The sequence below is a fragment of the Eptesicus fuscus genome, chromosome 13 (genome assembly GCF_027574615.1).
Source record: "Eptesicus fuscus isolate TK198812 chromosome 13, DD_ASM_mEF_20220401, whole genome shotgun sequence".
In the NCBI taxonomy this organism is placed as follows: Eukaryota; Metazoa; Chordata; class Mammalia; order Chiroptera; family Vespertilionidae; genus Eptesicus; species Eptesicus fuscus.
Window position 1 is genome coordinate 46,635,875 of NC_072485.1, and position 21,492 is coordinate 46,657,366.

General features: G+C 41.4%; 1 protein-coding gene across 2 annotated transcripts in view; it reads right to left on the reverse strand.

Annotated features, from left to right (window-relative positions):
- STK33 (serine/threonine kinase 33) overlaps positions 1-21,492 on the reverse strand; it is a 141,468-nt gene that overhangs the window by 29,330 nt on the left and 90,646 nt on the right. For both annotated transcript variants that reach the window (XM_028159898.2, XM_054724942.1), the window contains 6 exons: positions 17,586-17,690; positions 13,732-13,870; positions 12,725-12,813; positions 10,602-10,686; positions 5,519-5,594; positions 597-709 (listed from right to left, as the gene is read on the reverse strand). In XM_028159898.2, the coding sequence (XP_028015699.1) occupies positions 597-709; positions 5,519-5,594; positions 10,602-10,686; positions 12,725-12,813; positions 13,732-13,870; positions 17,586-17,690 (607 nt within the window). The remainder of the gene's footprint in view (positions 1-596; positions 710-5,518; positions 5,595-10,601; positions 10,687-12,724; positions 12,814-13,731; positions 13,871-17,585; positions 17,691-21,492) is intronic.

Here is a 21,492-nt window from a genome sequence, read left to right on the forward strand (position 1 = left end):
TGGTCGCCCCTAACTGCCCCCCCTCCACCAACCTAGTTGCCTCTTACTGCCCACCCTGTCAGCCTGGTCGCCCCCAACTGCCCCCCTCTGCCGACCTGGTTGCCCCTAACTGCCCCCCCTGCCAGCCTGGTCACCCCTCACAGCCTCCCTGCCAGCCTGGTCGTCCTACGCAGCCTGCTGTTCAGTCGTTTGGTTGTCCCTCACTAACCCCCCTGCCGACCTGGTCACCCCATGCAGCTTGCTTGTTCAGTCGTTTGGTCGTTCTTCACTAAACCACCCTGCCGGCCTGGTTGTAGGCAGCCATCTTGTGAGGGTGTGACGGTCAATTTGAATATTGCCTCTTTATTATATAGGATAGCAAAAATTAACTAGATAATCAGCAAATTTCCTTCTGGATTTTCACTCAGTATATTCTGTTTTGATTGGAAGTTTTGACTGTAACAATTACAGTGAAAATACCACTATTTCCACAAGTAAACAGTGTTATTTCTACAAATAAATTAAAGACTAAACAGGGAATTAAAGTATCTGAATTACTAGCAAACTTTCTTATGTTACATATATTTGCTTTAGTAAACAATAAAAATCTATATTACCACAATCACTTATGGACTCCCACACTGGACCCCTGAAATGCAGTTCTCCCTTTCTTATTAACTCAAAAAGCTTCTCTTCTGAGCTTGCAAAAAAGGGTGGTTCTCCGCATAACCTACAACAAAGGCAATCATTTTCTTTAGGTTTTTAAAAACCAAAATACGGCTATTAAAAATTAAGTTTCCACAGGACATGGTAGCAGTGGTGCTTCATATTTAAGTAAAGGACAGGAAGAAGGAGTAGAACTGAAGACACTGAAATTGTTAAAAAATGTACTTACTTTGGTTTAGTCATCAATTCAAATGAAGACCACACCTGAATCCTATACAATTTTATTAACCAATGTCATCCCCATTAATCCAATAAAATTAAAAAATAAAAGATTTTTAAAATGGAGACTGCAGCCAAGAAATCAAGAGAAGACTGAGACTTGAAAGAGCAGAAGTGTAAGATTGAGGGAAGGTCATCAAGATCAAAGATGTGTCATTGGAGACCAAGGCTAAGCTCATCCACACCCTCGTATTCCCAATGACTACGCATGGATGTGCAAGCTGGACAGTGGAGAAGGCTGATAGGGAAAAAACGGATTCGTCTGAAATATGTTGGACAAAATCTCTCTGTACTCTGGACTGCCAGAAAGATGAGCAAATTGGGTCTTAGAGCAAATTAAGCCTAATACAAAAATGACAAACCTGAAGCTGTCCTACTTGGGACACAATAAGAGAAGACAGGGTTCTTTGGAAAAGACAACAATGCTTGGAAAAATTGAAGGCAGCAGGAAAAGAGGAAAAGCAAATATGAAATGGACTGACTCTGTAACAGAAGAACTAGACATGAGTCTAGAGGAGCTGAGAAGGGCTGGTGAGGACAGGACATGTGGACACACTCATTCAAAGGGCCTCCAAGAGTCGGAGCCAACTCAATGGCATGCAATATACACACTGGAAGAGGTGGGTACCTCTCTGGATGCAGAAATGGAAGCAAAGGGATTTTGGGAGATCAGTGCTGGGCTCTTGTATACATTGAAACCTCCAGATCTGAAAATGACCCAAAGCTCTTCCAGGTGGGGAAACATAAAGCTTAAACAGGGTTAAAATACAGGAAGGTGTGTACACAGTAGTAGTTGCAGACAATGGAGGAGATACACTTTATTGTGAGCAAGGATAATGCAATGCCTAAGGCACATAATCCAAACTAAACTTATGGAAAAATATACTGGGTTAGCAGAGTCTAATGCGGGTTGTCAGAGTCTAAGTGACCATGTAAGAGTTTTATCCATGGTAAACTAGTATACAAATGTTAGTAAGACTAAACCAGGAATAACCCTGGGAATGTCTATAGGCTCTGGGTCAAAGCTAAAAATAAATCCATTAAAATGATCACACTCTCCCAAAATAGTATACAAAATGAAGAAGGTCTGGATGAGAAAAATCAGATGATGATAATTTCATCCTTCAGTCTGAAAGGTGAAAGCTGAGTGTATAAATAATGACCAACATCAGTACCACCGTAAGCAGGCTGTATGGACAGGCGCTTGTTTGCACATTCTAGAACACAGGAACTGTGAGTCATGACAAGCTTTTAAAAGGAAAAACTGCTAAACTTCACAAAGAGCATGGCAAGCCTATGCTTCAGTAGACAGTCCAGTCCCAAACTACAAAAACATGCTTACAAGTTGAGTTTGGTTCTTCATATACAGTCTCAGTTTATAAATGTTAGCCACCCTCATTCCTGTCAACCCGACGCCTAAGAGCAACCTGTGGACAATGACCAGGTTTTCCCAGTGACAACCGGACAGAAGGTGGACCTGGACTCATCACAAAGGCCACTCTGTATGTCTATTCTTCAGCTCTCAAGATTGCATTTTTTGCATTTATTGCTGAAAGAATAAAATGGCGCAATTCTATTATACTTCCCAAATGCTGGCCTATTATGGTTAATCCTAACCTGAGGATATTTTTTCCATTGATTTTTAGAGAGTAGAAGGGAAGGAGAGAGAGAGAGCAAGAGACAGAGAGATAGAAAGACAGAGAGAGACAGAGACAGAGACATACATCAACATGAGAGAGAGACATTGACTGGTTGCCTCTGCATGAGCCCTGACCAGGGCCGGGGATCAAACTTGCAACCCAGGTATGTGCCCTTGCTCCAGAATAGAAACTGTGACCCTTCAGTGAGCAGGCTGATGCTCTAACCACTGAGCACACCAGCCAGGGTGCTGGTCTATTATGTATTTAAGAATAATGATCTCTAAGCCTCTCAAAAGTTACATTTCTATGGATTTTTTTCTTTAAGTTCTTTAAAAGTCTTTCCCATGAACATTTTCTGAAGTATAATTTGATAAACATTTTGCATGAAAATGATTATTTTCCTAAGGAAAAAAACTTGTTTTCATCCTAGTTTGTCAAACTAGGATGGACAATATTGGCTTTTCATTTCCCAACAGGTTCTTGTTAAGAAATAGGTAAGTATTTACCAAATTGCTCCACAAACTCTTATTTTAATCCTTTTTTACTGCTTTAGCTCATCCTGACTCTCCTCTCTGATTTACTTACCTATTTTTACTTTTAAAATGCAATTTTTAAAGATCCAGAAACATGGTCTTATGGACAATTACTACCTGTTGTAATAAGCATAGGCCAACAGAAGCCCAGCTCACTGAGTCTGCTAATAGCCAGTGAGGTGCACATTTACCAATTCCTTAGCTGTTCCTGCGCTGCCTGGCTGGCATGCAACTATAGCTTAAGGGCTATGTTTTAAAAATTCCACTTTTTTCCGTCCTTTCCAATTTTACTTACACAAGAATGTATCTAATGGTTGGTCAATCAGCAGCATGTGAAATTTTATGATAGCAATTTTCTGCACATCCAGAAAAGGAAATCCAAGTCATGAAAAATGCCTCTTAAAGCTTCCCTATTATTTTCTGTGGCATTCATAGGAATCAAAGCAGCAGCGGATACACACATAAAGAATATTGATGTTAATTTCACCTTGAAGAAGTATGTTATCATTGTCCAATTAAGTAGAAATAAGTCAGCAGTAACTGACAAACAAGAAAATAACCCCCTGGAGAAGGTAATACGTCTGTTCCTGGGTGAGGAAATGATCTATAAGACCACTGGGCTCAGGCAGGTTAATGACTAGGCACTGATTACTAAGTAAGAGTCTACTGTAAAGAAAGCAGGTGTGCTTTGTGATGAGATGCAACCATGGTCTGAAACAGAAAAATTAAAATTATATCTTTAAGAAAGAGAAAAATTTTAACATATTAATACACTATCACTTTCCTTCACACCAAATTAGAACTGAGAAGGCAGCAAACACATGAATTGTGTAATATTAGATTTCACCTATAATTTCACTTGTGTTGTCTAGAAAGTCTTGCGAGTATAAAACACTAAGTTAAAATGGTTATATATTTTTAAAATATATTTTTATTGATTTTAAAGAGAGAGAAAGAGAGAGGAAGGGGAGGGAGAGAGAGAGAGAAACATCAATATGAGAGAGAAACATCAATCGGATGCCTTCCATACATGCCCAACCAGGGATCGAACCCGCAACCCAGGTGTGTGCCCTGACCAGGAACTGAACTGGCAACCTACCAACTGAGCCATTCCAGCTGGGCAAAATGGTTACATTTTTAATTAAAGACTAAGGCTCCGAATTTTTACATGATTCTAACTAGCACAGGACAATGATAAAAATTTTGTGAATACATTTATACTCCATGCAACCTAAGCAGTTAATGTATGTTGACCATCTGAGTTACATCTATAATCACATCATCCTATTTCCACTGCCTGTACATTCCATTTCACAAAACTGAAAATGTGACTATTGTGATGTCAATATTTAGAAAAGATCTGGAAGAGGCAGTACACAGCGACATCGTCAATATGACCATAAAACTAATGTTGCATCAACATAAAAATGTTCATGTTCACCAGGAGGCAGAACAATGGTCAGTAACTTTTCAGAACACCTCTTAGAAAATTCACTTTAATTCGATTTAGCAAACATATATTGAGCACTGATTGCATGCCTACTATTGTGCCAGATACCAGGGATGCAAAGATAAATGCGATGTCTGACCTTCAGGAAATTTAGAGCAAGGAAAATAAACACAATACACATAATACAATAATTATATCACAACATTATAATCTAGTTTTTAAAAGTGCTAGGAGAACACAGAGAAGTGAGCAATTAATTCATTCAAATTTACACATGTGCAAACCTTCCTGGTTAAATGTTCTTATTTTATTATTTTGTTTTTCTTTCAATGCATTTTTATATGTTGCCTTACATCCTCTGGGAAAGTATACATAATAAACAGAGTAACTCTGCCAAGGTAGAGTAGGAATTAGGGAGATACAAGGCGTTAATCTTTGCCCTGGCACAGCCATGAGAGAGGTTAGTAGGAAAGAAAGAACATTCTAGGCAGAAGGAACTGCATGAGCAAAGACTGAGAGTTATGCGATACGGGGACCCTGGCCGAACCTCCATCTGGTCAGTGCCCACCCGTCACACTGGCCTGTCCGTAGGGCGGCTCGAGTGCCAGATCCCAGGACCTCCGCTACTTGATGGGCTCTTAGTGAATCTCTCGAGAAAAATACAAAGAAGCGGGGTTGGTAGCAAAGGATCAGGAAAGTTTTAAGGCAAGTTTTCACTTGGGTCAGATCATACAGTGCGTTGTAGCATTTGCGGTCAGTAGAAAGCAAAGCTGAAAATTGTAAATGTATAGTATTAAAAAAATACCTAACGCATGTGCCTGACAACGAATAAGAGAGCTTTAAGAGGGACTTCCCAATGATTTCTTCAGTCACTTTTTAAAAACTATATTGTTTAGTTTTAATTTAAAATCTACATGATTCTACTGCTAGAAACTATTCATTTTAAACTGTATGTTTATCGGGCTACTTACAAAATGTACATGATGACACCTATGCTCCAAATGTCACACTGCTGGCTGTAGTCATGGTCATTGATCACCTCAGGGGCTGCCAAACAAGCAGGAATAAAATAATATCAATAATACAATCAATGACTTTTAAATGCTTAAACACAAAGCATGAAAAATGTGCTGATGTGCTGTAATTTATTCCCCCACAGGGAGAAAGAGAACCAACAGCAGATGTTAAATGAATAATGCACAGGCCTTAACAACTGATGTAGCTGTGTCCCCACTCCTGTCATTAGCTTCTAGCGGAACGATGGCACAAACTGTATGACTATGTGTACAACTACTCTTCACTCCGTTGGACTTGTTAAGAAATGACTTTGAGATGATTGTGTAGTTACAGCAGAAGACGACAATATCTCAGTTCTTCTCCAAAAATAGAATTAAATGCATGCCTTAAGTGGATATAATTTAAAGCAAGCCCAATATGTGGAAATATGGATTCACAGAAAAACTACAATAAATGGTTATAAGTCACTTTAGTAAAATAATAATAAAATCACAGCACTCCTGTGACAGAATAGAGATTATTTCCCATGTTTTCTAGATGAGAAAACTGAGCCAAAGAGAGAGCTTCTACCACATAACTGGGTCGAACAGCCAGTTAGTCACAGGATCCTGACTCTGCTTCTCACTGCACAGCATGCACACAATAGGGACGCTTTAAACAATCTTTCAAAGTAGAACTTTTTTTTTTAACTTTAAGTAGCACATTTTTTAACGATTAGATTTTTTTATAATGACTGGTTTTTAAGAAAGTCACATATGATATTTCACCTCTGCAGTAAGGAATCAAATATCTTTCTTTAAGGAAAAAGGAAGAATAGAACAGTTATAAATATAAAAATAATAGATATATTTCAATAGAACTTTAACATTTATAATGTACTTTTGTATAAATTATGTTAAGTATCTTGTGAGATGGGTATGTAGGTATTGGACTCACTTTGTCAGCGAGGAAACTAAGTTTCAGATATATTAAGTGACTTGCCTAAAGTTACAAAGGTGTTTTTATTTTAGAAAACAGTTTCAGTCTCCCTCACCTACACACACACCCCTTTTATAACTTCTAAAAGCAAATGGAATTTCATTTCCTCTTCCTATTGTTAAAGGAACTAAAAAGCAACAACAACAAAAAAGTTAAAAAGTAAACTGAAGAAGGAATGAGAAAAGGCTCTACCACAGATAATTAACAAACTGAATATTTCATCTCCAAATCATTGAAAGTTAACTAATTAATATTTTTCTTTAAGGAATTACTTGTACTCTTTAACTCTACTTAAACTCTTTAAGTATGGACTCATTACAGCCGCTCCTTGGCCACATGTCTATGACAAGGGCAAATGCTGGGATTAGATTCCCTGAAGAATCTCCATACAGGTGCATCACACACACAGCAGGGCCCACTACTGGCCTCATCTTTCAGAGTCCTCTTAAGTACCAGGGGATTTCTACTGCACTGCCATCACAGCTCTCATGGGGGGCAGAGGCCAGAATAACTGTGCCAAGGAGCCATTTAGAAAGGCAGCAAAGCTCTACAAACCATCTGTCTTCTCTCTTGTTCTCTCACTTGTTATCAGTGTCGACAACTAATAAGCAGGCATAAAACTCAGGGTGCCTGGGTATATTTTCCCCATATAACTACAGACCAGATGTCTTTTGCCAACAGGAGGATATGAACAGAATCTAAAGTAGCCTTTTCCCAAATAAGATAAAAACAATTTTGAAACTTTATGCATCGAACAGGCAAAAAACAATGAACTCTGTATTCATCAGTAAAAAAATAAATAAATAAGAATAAACTACTAATATGTCTAAAAATCATTACTTGGAACAAAAGAAGACAGACAAAAGAATATATACTATGTGTACTGTATAATTTAATTTATATAAAGTTCTAGACCAGCAAAACTAAGCTAAGGTGACAGAAATCATTAGCGGTTGCTGGGGTCTGGATGGGGGTTGACTGAGAGGGACACAAAGGAACTGTGTGAGTGACAGAAATGTTCTATATCTTCTTTGGGGTGGTGGTTATACAAGTGTATGCATTTCTCAAAACTCACTGAACTTTACACTTAATATTTGTACATTTTATTATATCTCAATAAAGTAGATGTTTTTACAAATCTAAAAGTACAAAAAGAATTTCTCAAAGCCCCATCTTGGTGGGTGACTTTAATAACATTCTCTCTTAGAAATCAAGAGAAGCAACAAGCAAAATTAAATAAACAATGCGGAAAGTTTAAATCACAAAGACATCACATTTGATTTTATTAGGACAAACATGGAGAAATTTTTATGCTCAACAAACCAGGAATATAGATATTTCTAAATACCCAATGCAACAGTGACAGAAACAATCATGTGTTCAATCATAACAAAAATTCCTAAGAGTAGGTAGAGCTTTAAGTCACAATTGCTACTACAATGAGGAAAACCAGACAGAGAGACCAAAAGGCTAGGAAAACTAACACACATCCACATAAGCATCAAACACATCGTAACTGCCTAGAAAATCCTAAAAGCACTTCTAAATAATTCTTAAACCAAAGAAGAAGACTAAAACTATAATAGTCTGTACAATTTGGACACTGTATATAACAAAAGAAATGATCAAAGAAATACTCAGAGAAAAATATATAATCTTAAATGCATTTATTAGAAAATGAACAGACGGAAAATAAATAAGCATTTAGCTTAGGAAGTTAAAAAATAAACCAAAAGAAAGTAGAAAAAAGGAATTCAGAATGATAAAAAGCAGAAATTAATGAAAAAGCAAACCAAAGTAACATTAGATTTGAGCTGGTCCTTTGAAATCCCAATAAATTGGCCCAACCACTAACAAATTTGATTAATTAAAAAATGACAAGAAAAAAAGAGCCAAAACTGAGTACCAAGTGCCAGGTACTATGCTAATCACTTTACATACATTTTCTCATTTAATTCTCATGTCAACCTGATATTATTACAGTCCTAAATATGTCCTCTCCCCTTCCCTGTTTTATTTTTCAACCTTAGCACTGCTCTCTAATATATCACATAGTTTATTTTTTATCTTGTTTAATGTTTTTGCCAACATGACATTTTTATGTTTGTTCACCACTGTATTCCCAATATCTAGACCAGTGTCTAACACAAAAAAGGTCCTCAAAAATTTTTTGACAAATGAGTGACATAATCCCTATTACATGATATAGAAATTGTGTTTGCCTAGGGTTAATTAGATAGTAAATGAAAGAACTGAAATTCCAAGTTAGCCAGGTGATGTCAGAGACCAAATTACCAATATTACATCATGCTACCTTCTTAAAAAATATTAGGAATCCATAGGGGGATATGACCACAAATACATAGGAAAATCTGAAAATTTTAAGTGAATATACTTGCATATTTCTGCCAATAAAACATAAAATCTCAATGTAATAAACAATTTTCTAAAAAGCATAAATTATAAAAATGATTCAAAAAGATGTGAAAAACTTGAATAACCTAGAATAAATTGATAATATAATAGAAAGTTCAACCCCCAAAGGGTACCAGGACAAAAATATTTTAAGATGAAATTTCATCAAACAAATGAATAGATAATTTCTACTACTTAAGTGGTTTATAGCATATAAAAAGTGAAAATGTTTTATTTTTTAAACAAGGCCAACATAACCCTAACATCAAAAAAGACAAGGGCAGCAAAAAAGAAAGAAAGCTCCACTCATAGCTCTTAAAATAAAGTGGTGACAATTTGAATATAGCAGAATGTTAAACCAAGTGGGGTTAAATTCAAAAGTGCAAGGATGGTTCAACATTTTAAAAAGTCATTAATGTAATTATTTCATTAATAAATTTAAAGAGAAAAAATATGTGATCATCTCAATAGGTACAGATTTGAATAGACATGTCATCAGAGAAGATATGTATATAAATAACTAATAAGTACAGGAAAAGATGTTCAACATCATTGGTCATTAGGGTAATGCTAATTAAAACCACAATGGGATATCAGAATGGCTATAATTTAAAAAGACAGGTAATACCTAGTGCCAGCAAGAATATGAAGAAGCTGTACCCTCACACATTGCTAATAGAAAGGTAAAATGTTACAGCCACTTTGGAAAATCATTGGCAGTTTCTTAAAAATTAGGTATCTACACAAAGAAAATAAAACCACATGGCCATAGAAAAACTTGCACATGAATGTTCATAATAGCATTCTTCATAATAGCCCCAAACAACCCCCATGTCCATAAGCTAACAAATGGATAGACAAGTTGTGGCATATCCATACAATGGACAACTGTTAGCAATATACTAGTGAAGAACAGACTACATACAGACACATTCTACAACAAGGATGGACCTCAGAAACATGATGCCAAGGGAAAGAAGCCAGATATAAAAGACTACATATTGTCCAGTTCCATTTACAGGGAATGCTCAGAAAGACAAATCTACAGAGACAAAAAGATGAGTGGTTACCTGGTGTTGGGGTGGGTGTGAGATTGAGTGCAAATAAGCATGAGTCAACTTTTGTGGGTAAAGTTATTCTCAAACTGGATTGTGGTGATCACAATTCCATGAATGTATGCAAAATCATTGAATGGCACATTTTTTATGATATTTAATTTATACTTTAGTAAAACCATTAAAATTCACACTTGTAAAAATGGGAAATTGCTGTTTTACAAATATATTCAATCAGTATTCTTTATGAAAACCTATTTGATGGCAATGAAATTGAATTTTAAAAAAAAACCAGAAAGAAGCAAAACACACACATGATTTTAGCATGAATTAATAAAAAACAATAATTAAGTTTGGGATATGATTACTTAAGAGAAATAAACAACTGTAAGAAGAGCCCAGAGAAACAATAAACTCTACCATCTTTGAAGGTAAAAATTATGAGACAAACACTAACACAGCTGAAATTATTTGACCTTAGAAAAAAAACATAGCTCGAGCAGGGCCATTAAGTCATGATGGCAAAATCAAATTGCTCAAGTTTTAATCCGCATTACTTGTTCTACATTTTAATAGTCTAAAGACTCACCCATATAGGTAGGAGTCCCACACGTGTTCTGCAGCATGGCCTCACTCCCGCCATACTTCTTCGCCGCTAAGCCAAAATCAGTCACCTACAAGAAGAAACTCAGAGTCACCTGTGTTCCTGTCCCAGCGTCACTCATATGAAGGTAGGATTTTGTAATTGCATTTAATTCAGGGATCCAGATGGAGGGGCTTTACTTGTATTACTAATAAGGACCTCGCTTTCCCTCCCCACGCACCCTCTCTGGGAAGAAGAAACTTGGTACAGAGAAGCCTGGTTTCTCAAATCTTGAGAAAAAACCCAAGTTGGTGATTTTTCATTCCTTGTAATTAAATTTACCAGTTTAATGTAGGAAGTGAAATCTTGAGAAAAGGTATTTAACTTTTTTTCAAATAAAAGTTATTTTTAAGAAGTTCTTTCACATCCTAGCCAGTTTGGCTCAGTGGAGAGAGTGTTGGCCTGCGGACTGAAGGGTCCTGGGTTCGATTCTGGTCAGAGGCACATGCCTAGGTTGCAGGCTCGATCCCCAGTGGGGTTGTACAGGAAACAGCAGATCAATGATTCTCTCTCATCATTGATGTTTCTATCTCTCTCTCTCCCTCTCTGAAATCAATAAAAAATATATTTAAAAAAAAAGAAGTTCTTTCACTGTAAGTTACATTCTGGCCTTGTGTTTATCATCTATTTTTCTGACACTCAAGCTATGTTTCAGTTTAAAGCACTGTTATAAATGCAAATCACCATCTTTTGCAGCACTCCCCCCTTTTGTAATTATTAAAAAAACACAATATCTCTGGTAAATACTACCTTTTCTTTGTTATTTCCTTTGTGTTTCTAGAGTGTACTAATTGAAGCAATGACTACACTATTAAAACCGACAAGAAACACATTAACAGGAAAAAATACAGTATAAATACAAATACACTGGAGGTTTGCTGCTGCAACTGCAGTCCTTCTGCTCAGTTCTAAACTTGGTCATTAAACACGTGGTTATTAAGTATTCAGTGTGTGCCCTTGGTCTTGTCTCCCAAGTTGGAACAGCCTTGGGCTGAAAGCAGAAAAAATAGGCACATTTATTGATCATACAACCAAAGGTAGGCTGTCAGTCCGCAGACCCTGAATGCAGTTTCCAGTGTCTTATGGAGTAAGGAAGAAGTTTCTGTCCACACGTGATACCATTTTTCTTCTAAATAGATTAATCAATTTCCCCAGGAGTTCTCACAATGATCCCACGTGGAGTACTATGACACATATCTTTCTCCACAGAAAATCTATACAGATATCAAATAAACAAAAGCTTTGACGATCCAATTCAGTTCTTTGGAGAACATTTATTCCCTCATTTGCCAAACCTTAATTGAGCACATACTATGTTTTAGGCACTATTCCAAGTACCAACAGTGAATAAGGCACACATAATTCCTGCCTTCCTGAAGTTTACAATGGAAATGCTCAAGAACATTTACTCCAGGAAAACAACAATGTTGTTAAACCTACTTATATTACAGGGATTTAGCATCTGCAACAGAGTGCATTATCCACATTTTATTCCTAAATTAACACATTCATATATTTTGAAAGCAGCCATTATTAAAGTGCTAAGTAATAAATAATGTATCCTATCATTTATTTGACATTAAGGAACACTTAATTTGAATAAAATCTTCAAGAATAAACACTTGGCACACTAATTGTGCTTAGGATATAAATATTAATACCCAGGAAGATTTTCAGGGAGAAATACAGACTTTAGCATTAATTTGGTATCAGAGGCATAGCCAAGGTGTGTTTTTTTTCTAAATCTGTAACACATTTACATCACATTACCAGGCATAATTTTGAAATTAATTAGAATTCAGAGCATCTGTTTGCTTGCTATTAACTAATGATTTAGAACTATCCAAATGAACATGTACTTAAAAAAATTCAACAGTACCACTTAACTTGCAAAATTATTCCTGTCAGTTACAACCTCTTTTGTGAATTTTTTAATTTTTTTTAGCACCAGTCATTTATTTTCTGGCTGCTCAAAGCTTCTAAAATGTGTCTAAAAAGGGGATGTACTTTGCCACTTTGCTATCAAACTGTTTATAGGCAAATATTTACCACCATTTCTAGTGTCTTACCTTTATGTTTAAGTTCATTTCATTGTTATCATCAGTAAAGCTGCTTTTAACCATTATGTTTTCCAGTTTTAGATCTCTATGTACTATATCTACCAAGAAAGTAAACAAAAAATCAAATGAAATGAATGGAAAAATAATTAGAGGGGACACAAATACAACAAATAAATACATTTGACAAATTAACGTCCACCGTTGAAATATCTGAGATGGGCCAAGCATAGTTCTGCTCTGTCCCACTCCCTTATATTCAGATTCCTCTTCTCCACGTTTTAACCTTCAGGAGCCATTCTCTTTGACTCCCTCATCTCTCCCAATCCCCTGTTTGCTCAATTTTTCTGTGAACCTAAAATGGCTCTAAGAAACAAAAAACAAAAACAAAATGTCGAAAATATTTAATTTTTAAATTAGTAATATATACATTTTTTAAAATTTCACTTTATTGTTGATTTCTCTACTTTTGATTTGAGAATAATAGCTGCTCTTCAAACTGTTGAATGGAAACGTTCATTAACTTCATCCTTGTCCATGTATAATATAATTGTATATCTGCTTTTTTTCTAATTAAAATATATTTATAAATGATGTTTAAAAGGAAAAGATTTTTATATATACATAAAAGGCTGAGCGACCATCCGACCGTCCGACCACCAGGGGGCAGACACTCAACGCAGGAGCTGCCAAGCTGCAGTGACTTGGCAGCAGTGGTTCTCGAGTGACGCACCCCGGAACCAGAGTGGAGGGAGCCCAATTCCTTACTGGGGAGGAAGCGGGGCATGCAATTCCAACTTCGACCTTCGACCGTGGGTTATGTTGTTGCTGAAAAATTAATTTCTTCTAATTAATTTCCTTTCAATGTGCTCAAATCCGTGCGCCGGACCACTAGTTTTTAAATAAAATCTCCCATACTAGTAGGCATATTTCTGTGACTACAAATCCTGAAAACAATTACCCTGAAATAAATGTGAGCCTGCATTCATGGAGTCAGTGGCTGGTGACCCTCCCCTTACCGTTATTGTGCAGATAGGCTATCGCTGATGCTAGACTCTGAATGATCCACCTGGTCTCATTCTCTGAGAAATGCTTTTTCCTCTTCAGAATTTCTTTGAGTTCTCCATCCTCACAAAGCTCCATCACAAGGTACATTTTCTGACGTTATATATTTAAAAAGCGAGAGAGAGCAAATTATATAGATGGGAATCTTAAACATGTTATAGATTACATATATAATAAAAATATGATCACACTCTTTTTAAAAAATGTATTTTTATTGATTTCAGAGAGAAAGGGAGATATAGAAACATCAATGATGAGAGAGAATCATTAATTGGCTGCCTCCTGCACACCCTCCACTGGAGATCGAGCCTGCCACTGGGGCATGTGCCCTGACTGGGAATTGAACTATGACCTCCTGGTTCATAGGTCAGCACTCAACCACTGATCCACACTGGCGGGTTATGATCACACTCTTAATCATCATTATATTTGAAAAAATATTTATGACCTATCACGTACAAGATACTGTCAGGATACTAGAGGGACATGGAGGCATAAGACATAGTCTTTATCCTCAAGGCGCTCACAGTGTAGTTAAAACTAAAAATCGAGTGATAAGTGTTGGTAGAAGAGGCAGGCCCCAAATGCCAGGAGATTACCGAGGAGGGAAGCCTCTGCTGAAAGAATGCTCACTGAGGAGGTGACATTAAAGGCAGGTCTGGTTGCCTAGAAAGCAATATAGGGGTAGAGACCGTAGACAAGAACAGGCAGAACATGTGGTATTTGCAAAGACCACAAAAGTTGAAATGACACTGGCTGTTAAAAGAGCACCAAGTATGTCAGTGCTAATAGCTCTGGGAGTTTGGTAGGCAGAGGAGCGTGGTGAGGAGTAGGCCGAAAAAACAGGCAGGGGCCAGGTTATAGGGTCTCGTATATCATAGGAAGAGGAATTTGGAACTTTTCCCCATTGCGGTAAGGAGCCACTGAGGATTCTGAAGCTGGTGTCTGGGGTGGGGGAAAGGTGTATGAAATATGATCAATTCTGCATTTCTAAATGAACCTTCTAGCAGGAATGCGGAGCAGGGCTCAGCAAGCTTTTGCTGTAAAGGCCAGAACCAGACAAGAAATACTTGTAGCTTTGTGGGCCATACAATCTCTTTTGTAGCTACACAACTCTGCAGTTATAGCATAAACAATACAATGAAACTTTATTTATGGACTTTGAAAATTCAGTTTCATATAATATTCAGGTCATGAAATATTACTCTTTAAATTTCTTTCAACCATTTAAAAATATAAAAGAACCTTAGCTTATGTGCCATAAAAAGTAGGCACGCACTAGATGTGGCTTGCACATTGTGGCATGCTGACCTGTTTACAGAGGGCAGATGCGAGGCACAGAAGAGTGACAAGAAGGGGAAGAAGGAAAGATGTGAAAGATACCTAGGAGAAAGAAACAGTGGGACTTAGTGACTAATGGGCTATGAGTGTAAAAGCCAGAGATGAAATGCCTCTTCCAGCCCTAACTGGTTTGGCTCAGTGTATAGAGCATCGGCCTGCAGACTGAAGGGTCCCAGGTTTGATTCCAGTCAAGGGCATGTACTGTGGTTGCAGGCACATCCCCAGTAGGAGGTGTGCAGGAGGCAGCTGATCGATGTTTCTCTCTCATCGATGTTTCTGACTCTCTGTCCCTCTCCCTTCCTCTCGGTAAAAAATTAGTAAAACATATTTTAAAAAAAGAAAAAGAAAGAAATGCCTCTTCCATATTTGCTGTTTCTGTTGTGTTAAGATCACTTTAGGTATTTCAACAGTCAGTCAAGTCATCTAATGAGTAAAAAAGAGCCAGTCAACTAAAATGCAAGTCTTTTTCACACCTATTGCTATTCAGTCACAGAATACTCTTTCGGTCTCCATTCTATTCTATGCAGCTAGATTTTTGTTGGTGTTTTTAAGATTTTGGGGCCTGATTCTATTCTGTAATCACCAGGAATGAAACTTCTGTGTTCAATCAGCAAGCATGAAAACAGGAAGAGAAGGTTAACACCTTTTCCTTTTATAGTCAAAATTCTGATTCACTAAACCCGAGGATGCTTTAGAATTTCAGAAGTTAACTATTCTGCAAAGTCTAACACACATAACTTTTTGAACAAGGCCATATTTTTTTCTACTGACAGCACTGCAGAGGTCATTGGTACATGAGATGGTCAGTCAGTGAACTATTTAGAAGGAACAGTTACATTAACTTACAATATAAATTGACATCAATTTCAAATATGTACATTGATAAAAGTTATAGCAATAAAAGTTTTTTAAAGGTCTTTTTATAATTATTAGAAACTAGAGGCCCGGTGCACGAAATTAGTGCACGGGGGTCCCTCAGCCCAACCTGCACCCTCTACAATCCAGGAGCTCTCAGGGGATGTCCTACTGATGGCTTAGGCCCACTCCCCGGGGTTCTCTGCTCTCTGCGGGGCCTGGAGGTTTCGCTGCAGCCATGGAGATGAAGCCCCCATGCCCTGCTCTCCGCTTTCTGCCGGCCTCCCCATGCGCCATGAGAAGGAAGCCCCAATGCCCTGCAGTGTGCTCTGTCTGCCAGGCCTGGGGGCTTTGAGGACACCGACACACTAAGGAAGTCCCCATGCCCTGCTGTCCTGGGCCGGCTCTGTTGCAGGGCCTGGGGCTTCCCCGCTGCCGCGGAAGCCTCCATGCCCTGCTGTCTGGGCTCTGTTTGCAGGGCCTGGGGCTCCCCCGCTGCTGCCAAAGCCTCCATGCCCTGCTGTCCCGGCCCGGCTCTGTTTGCAGGGCCTGGGGCTTCCCCACTGCCACGGAAGCCTCCATGCCCTGCTGTCCCGGCTCTGACTGCCGTGTCTGGGGGCAGATCAAAAACCCCTCCGGAGGCGGATCCACCTTCGCTGCTCCTGCCGACAGGCTGGACACTCCAGCAGCGGAGCGGACTGGGCGCCGCTATCTTGTGGCTATGGGGGCCGCCATTTTGTTGCGGCGTGATGGTTAATTTGCATTTTACTCTATTATTAGATAAGATAATTGTGTCAATCTGGAGAGCATTTGGACTCACAAGAAACCATAGCAACTAAATGAAGTAGATACTATTATTAAATCCCTTTTATAGATGAGGAAACTGAGGTATAGAGAGGTTGAGTAATTTGTCATAGTCTCATAGCCAATAACAGTGCCAGGATTCAAAAGCACAGGCAATCTGACCCCAATGTCCATGTGCCTAATCACTAAATTATTTTGCCTCCAAACTAAGAATCACCCAAGCCCACAAGCACTGAACAATCTGGAGGCAGAATAGCAGATCCCCAGGCTTCAGAACAACTCTAAATGAAAATCACAGGCATTCCAAGAGAATGATAGCATCTGGGGAAGAAGGAAGATTACACATGTTGGTAAGACACAGATGACAAAATATCTTCTACCTAGTGCCAAAAATGCCCAAGCTAACTTTATTACAAAATTATGACAATAATCCAAGAGACTATAATGGAGAAATCAAGAATCAACACAAAATAAAGCCATCTCTAAGGAAGATCTAATCATTGTTTGATTGTATATGGTATTGTTCCAATCTTATTTTATTTCATTATTTTTGTTGTTGTTGTTTCCATTTTAAACATTCATTTTCAATATGCCACCTAAAAATATCACTAAAGTCATCAATCTAACCACCAGGCACCTAATTATACAATCAATAATGAAAGCCCTCCAGGATGCTCTCCTCGATCTTCAGTGACAAACTCATGCCAAGGACTCAAGCAACGGTGCCTCAAAGGGGTTTCTTCAGAAGGGAAGGGGGTTCATTCTATAATAACAACTCCTTTTAAATGCAGACCTGCCGCAGCATTACCTTGGGCGTCTCAAACACCTGTTCCAGATGTATGATGTGCTCATGCTTCACACTTTTTAGGATGTTCACCTCCTGTTCAAGTAACTTCACAGCAGAGCTTCCAGCCTTAAATGATGAGACATAGAGATTTCACATAGGAATGTCACTACTACATACCTCACTATAAAAGTTAGTTAGTATTAAATTTTTCCTACACCTTCTTGAGAGGTTGCTTTAAAAAAATGCAACTTATTTCCATAATAAATTAAAGTGTGTCCCTCTGTCCAATTTTATATATAGTCTTATATTCAATTTTACTTTTAACTACATCTGTTTCTTGGACTTTTTCCATAAATTAGCTAAAATATGGTCTCTGTCCCCTCACAAAAATTACTCTAATTTTTGATATGCTTTTTAATATTTCCTTCAGAATCATATTAATCCTTTGGTGTTAGCATAATAAAAACAAAATCTTCTTTCCAAGGACATCAATTGGAGACGATAAAAAACAAAGTGTTTTTCTGCTTTGTTGCTCTTCTGCTTTGATTATATTTATACACATCAAAGGAAACAATGGGAAGTGAGATTCTACACTCAGCCCTGCATTCTATCACTTCCTGGTCCCCAGGCCTCAAAAATTAACTGAGGAAGAGAAATTGAGATCTTGCCTTCTGACCAATCTAAGTCCAACTTTATCTCCTTATATGTAACCCTTTACCAAACCTGGCAGCAAATGGTAAAGCCAGCAACAGGCCTCCACAGGGTGTAAGCCACTGATTTTCACAAGGTCATCTAAGAAATTTTAGGAGGACTTCCCTGGCCCCCACTACCATTACCATCACACCCATCATCACTTCTATTGAATCTAAATTACCATCATTTGCAAATAAGCATTGTCCTCATGCTCATAAAATATCTCTGAAAGGAATAACAAAGGTTTTATCCCTCCTTCCTCAAACTTCCCCTGCCCCTCCAAGTTTAGGAGAGTACATATAGTTTTTTTTTTTTTTTTTTTTTTTTTTTTTAAATTTCTTTATTGATTAAGGTGTCACATATTTGTCCTCATCCCCCCATTCCCATCCCACCCCTCTCCCCACGCATGCCCCAATGCCCTGTTGAACTTAACCGTTGGATAGGCTTATATGCATGCATACAGGTCCTTTGGTTGAACTCTCCCCCTCCCCCCACCCTCCCCCTACCCTCCCCTATCCTCTCTCTGAGGCCCGATAGTCCGATCGATGCCTCCTTGCTTCTGGTTCTGTTCTTGTTCCTCAGTCTATGTTGTTCATCATTTCCTCTAGATGAACGAGATCATATGTCACTAGATATATACTAATAAGAACTGAATGTGAGACGAGCAATAATATTTATGCTGACAGGCAAATGAATCAATCTGTAGCGAGCTTCCCCCTGGACCAATAGTTCTTTTGAGACCCAATTTCGATGTCCAGTAGTTCCTTATGTGTACATGTCAGCACTGACCCCTCAGCTCTGGATGGTGGACAAATGGTGGTAACGGAGGTCTGACTCCCTCTGGTTTGGTCTCGGCCGAACCCAGGGGCACGGCGTCACCCGGACTAAGGGGCACGTGGCCTCACCCATACCCAAGGGGCGCGTGGTCTCACCCGGGCCTGGGACCCAGCCACACCCGGATGGATCCAGGGGCGCATGGCCTCACCCGGACCCAGGATCTGGCTTCACCCGTGCCCAGGGACGCTTGGCCTCTCCCAGACCCAGGGGCACGTGGCCTCACCCGGGCTTAGTTGCACAAGGCCTCACCTGGATCCAGGGACACATGGTCTCTCCCGGACCCAGGGACGCGTGGCCTCTCCCAGACCCAGGGCCACTTGGGGTCACCCGGGCCTAGGTGCACGAGGCCTCACCCAGATCCAGGGACGCATGGTCTCACCCGGACCCAGGGACGCTTAGCCTCTCCAAGACCCAGGGGCACGTGGCCTCACCCGGGCCTAGGTGCACGAGGCCTCATCCGGATCCAGGGACACATGGTCTCACCCGGACCCAGGGACGCTTGGCCTCTCCCAGACCCAGGGCCACTTGGGCTCACCCGGGCCTAGGTGCACGAGGCCTCATCCGGATCCAGGGACGCATGGTCTCACCCGGACCCAGGGACGCTTGGCCTCTCCCAGACCCAGGGCCACTTGGGCTCACCCGGGCCTAGGTGCACGAGGCCTCACCCGGATACTGGGACACATGGTCTCACCCGGACCCATGGATGCTTGACCTCTCCCAGACCCAGGGCCACTTGGGCTCACCGGGCCTAGGTGCACGAGGCCTCACCCGGATCCAGGGACACATGGTCTCACCCGGACCCAGGGACGCTTGGCCTCTCCCCGACCCAGGGCCACTTGGGCTCACCCGGGCCTAGGTGCACGAGGCCTCACCCGGATCCAGGGACACATGGTCTCACCCAGACCCAGGAACGTTTGGCCACTCCCAGACCCAGGGCCACTTGGGCTCACCCGGGCCTAGGTGCACGAGGCCTCACCCAGATCCAGGGACACATGGTCTCTCCCGGACCCAGGGACGCTTGGCCTCTCCCAGACCCAGGGCCACTTGGGCTCACCCGGGCCTAGGAGCACGAGGCCTCACCCAGATCCTGGGACACATGGTCTCACCCGGTCCCAGGGACGCTTGGCCTCTCCCAGACCCAGGGCCACTTGGGCTCACCCGGGCCTAGGTGCACGAGGCCTCATCCGGATCCAGGGACGCATGGTCTCACCCGGACCCAGGGACGCTTGGCCACTCCCAGACCCAGGGCCACTTGGGCTCACCCGGGCCTAGGTGCACGAGGCCTCATCCAGATCCAGGGACACATGGTCTCACCCGGACCCAGGGACGCTTGGCCTCTCCCAGACCCAGGGCCACTTGGTCTCACCCGGGCCTAGGTGCACGAGGCCTCATCCGGATCCAGGGACACAGGGTCTCACCCGGACCCAGGGACGCTTGGCCTCTCCCAGACCCAGGGCCACTTGGGCTCACCCGGGCCTAGGTGCACGAGGCCTCACCCGGATCCTGGGACACATGGTCTCACCCGGACCCATGGATGCTTGGCCTCTCCCAGACCCAGGGCCACTTGGGCTCACCAGGGCCTAGGTGCACGAGGCCTCACCCGGATCCAGGGACACATGGTCTCACCCGGACCCAGGGACGCTTGGCCTCTCCCAGACCCAGGGCCACTTGGGCTCACCCGGGCCTAGGTGCACGAGGCCTCACCCGGATCCAGGGACACATGGTCTCACCCAGACCCAGGAACGTTTGGCCACTCCCAGACCCAGGGCCACTTGGGCTCACCCGGGCCTAGGTGCACGAGGCCGCACCCAGATCCAGGGACACATGGTCTCACCCGGACCCAGGGACGCTTGGCCTCTCCCAGACCCAGGGCCACTTGGGCTCACCCGGGCCTAGGTGCACGAGGCCTCATCCGGATCCAGGGACGCATGGTCTCACCCGGACCCAGGGACGCTTGGCCTCTCCCAGACCCAGGGCCACTTGGGCTCACCCAGGCCTAGGTGCACGAGGCCTCATCCGGATCCAGGGACACATGGTCTCAACCGGACCCAGGGACGCTTGGCCTCTCCCAGAGCCAGGGCCACTTGGGCTCACCCGGGCCTAGGTGCACGAGGCCTCACCTGGATCCAGGGACACATGGTCTCACCCGGACCCAGGGACGCTTGTCCTCTCCCAGACCCAGGGCCACTTGGGCTCACCCGGGCCTAGGTGCACGAGGCCTCATCCGGATCCAGGGACGCATGGTCTCGCCCGGACCCAGGGACGCTTGGCCTCTCTCAGACCCAGGGGCACGTGGCCTCACCCGGGCCTAGGTGCACGAGGCCTCACCCGGATCCAGGGACACATGGTCTCACCCGGACCCAGGGACGCTTGGCCTCTCCCCGACCCAGGGCCACTT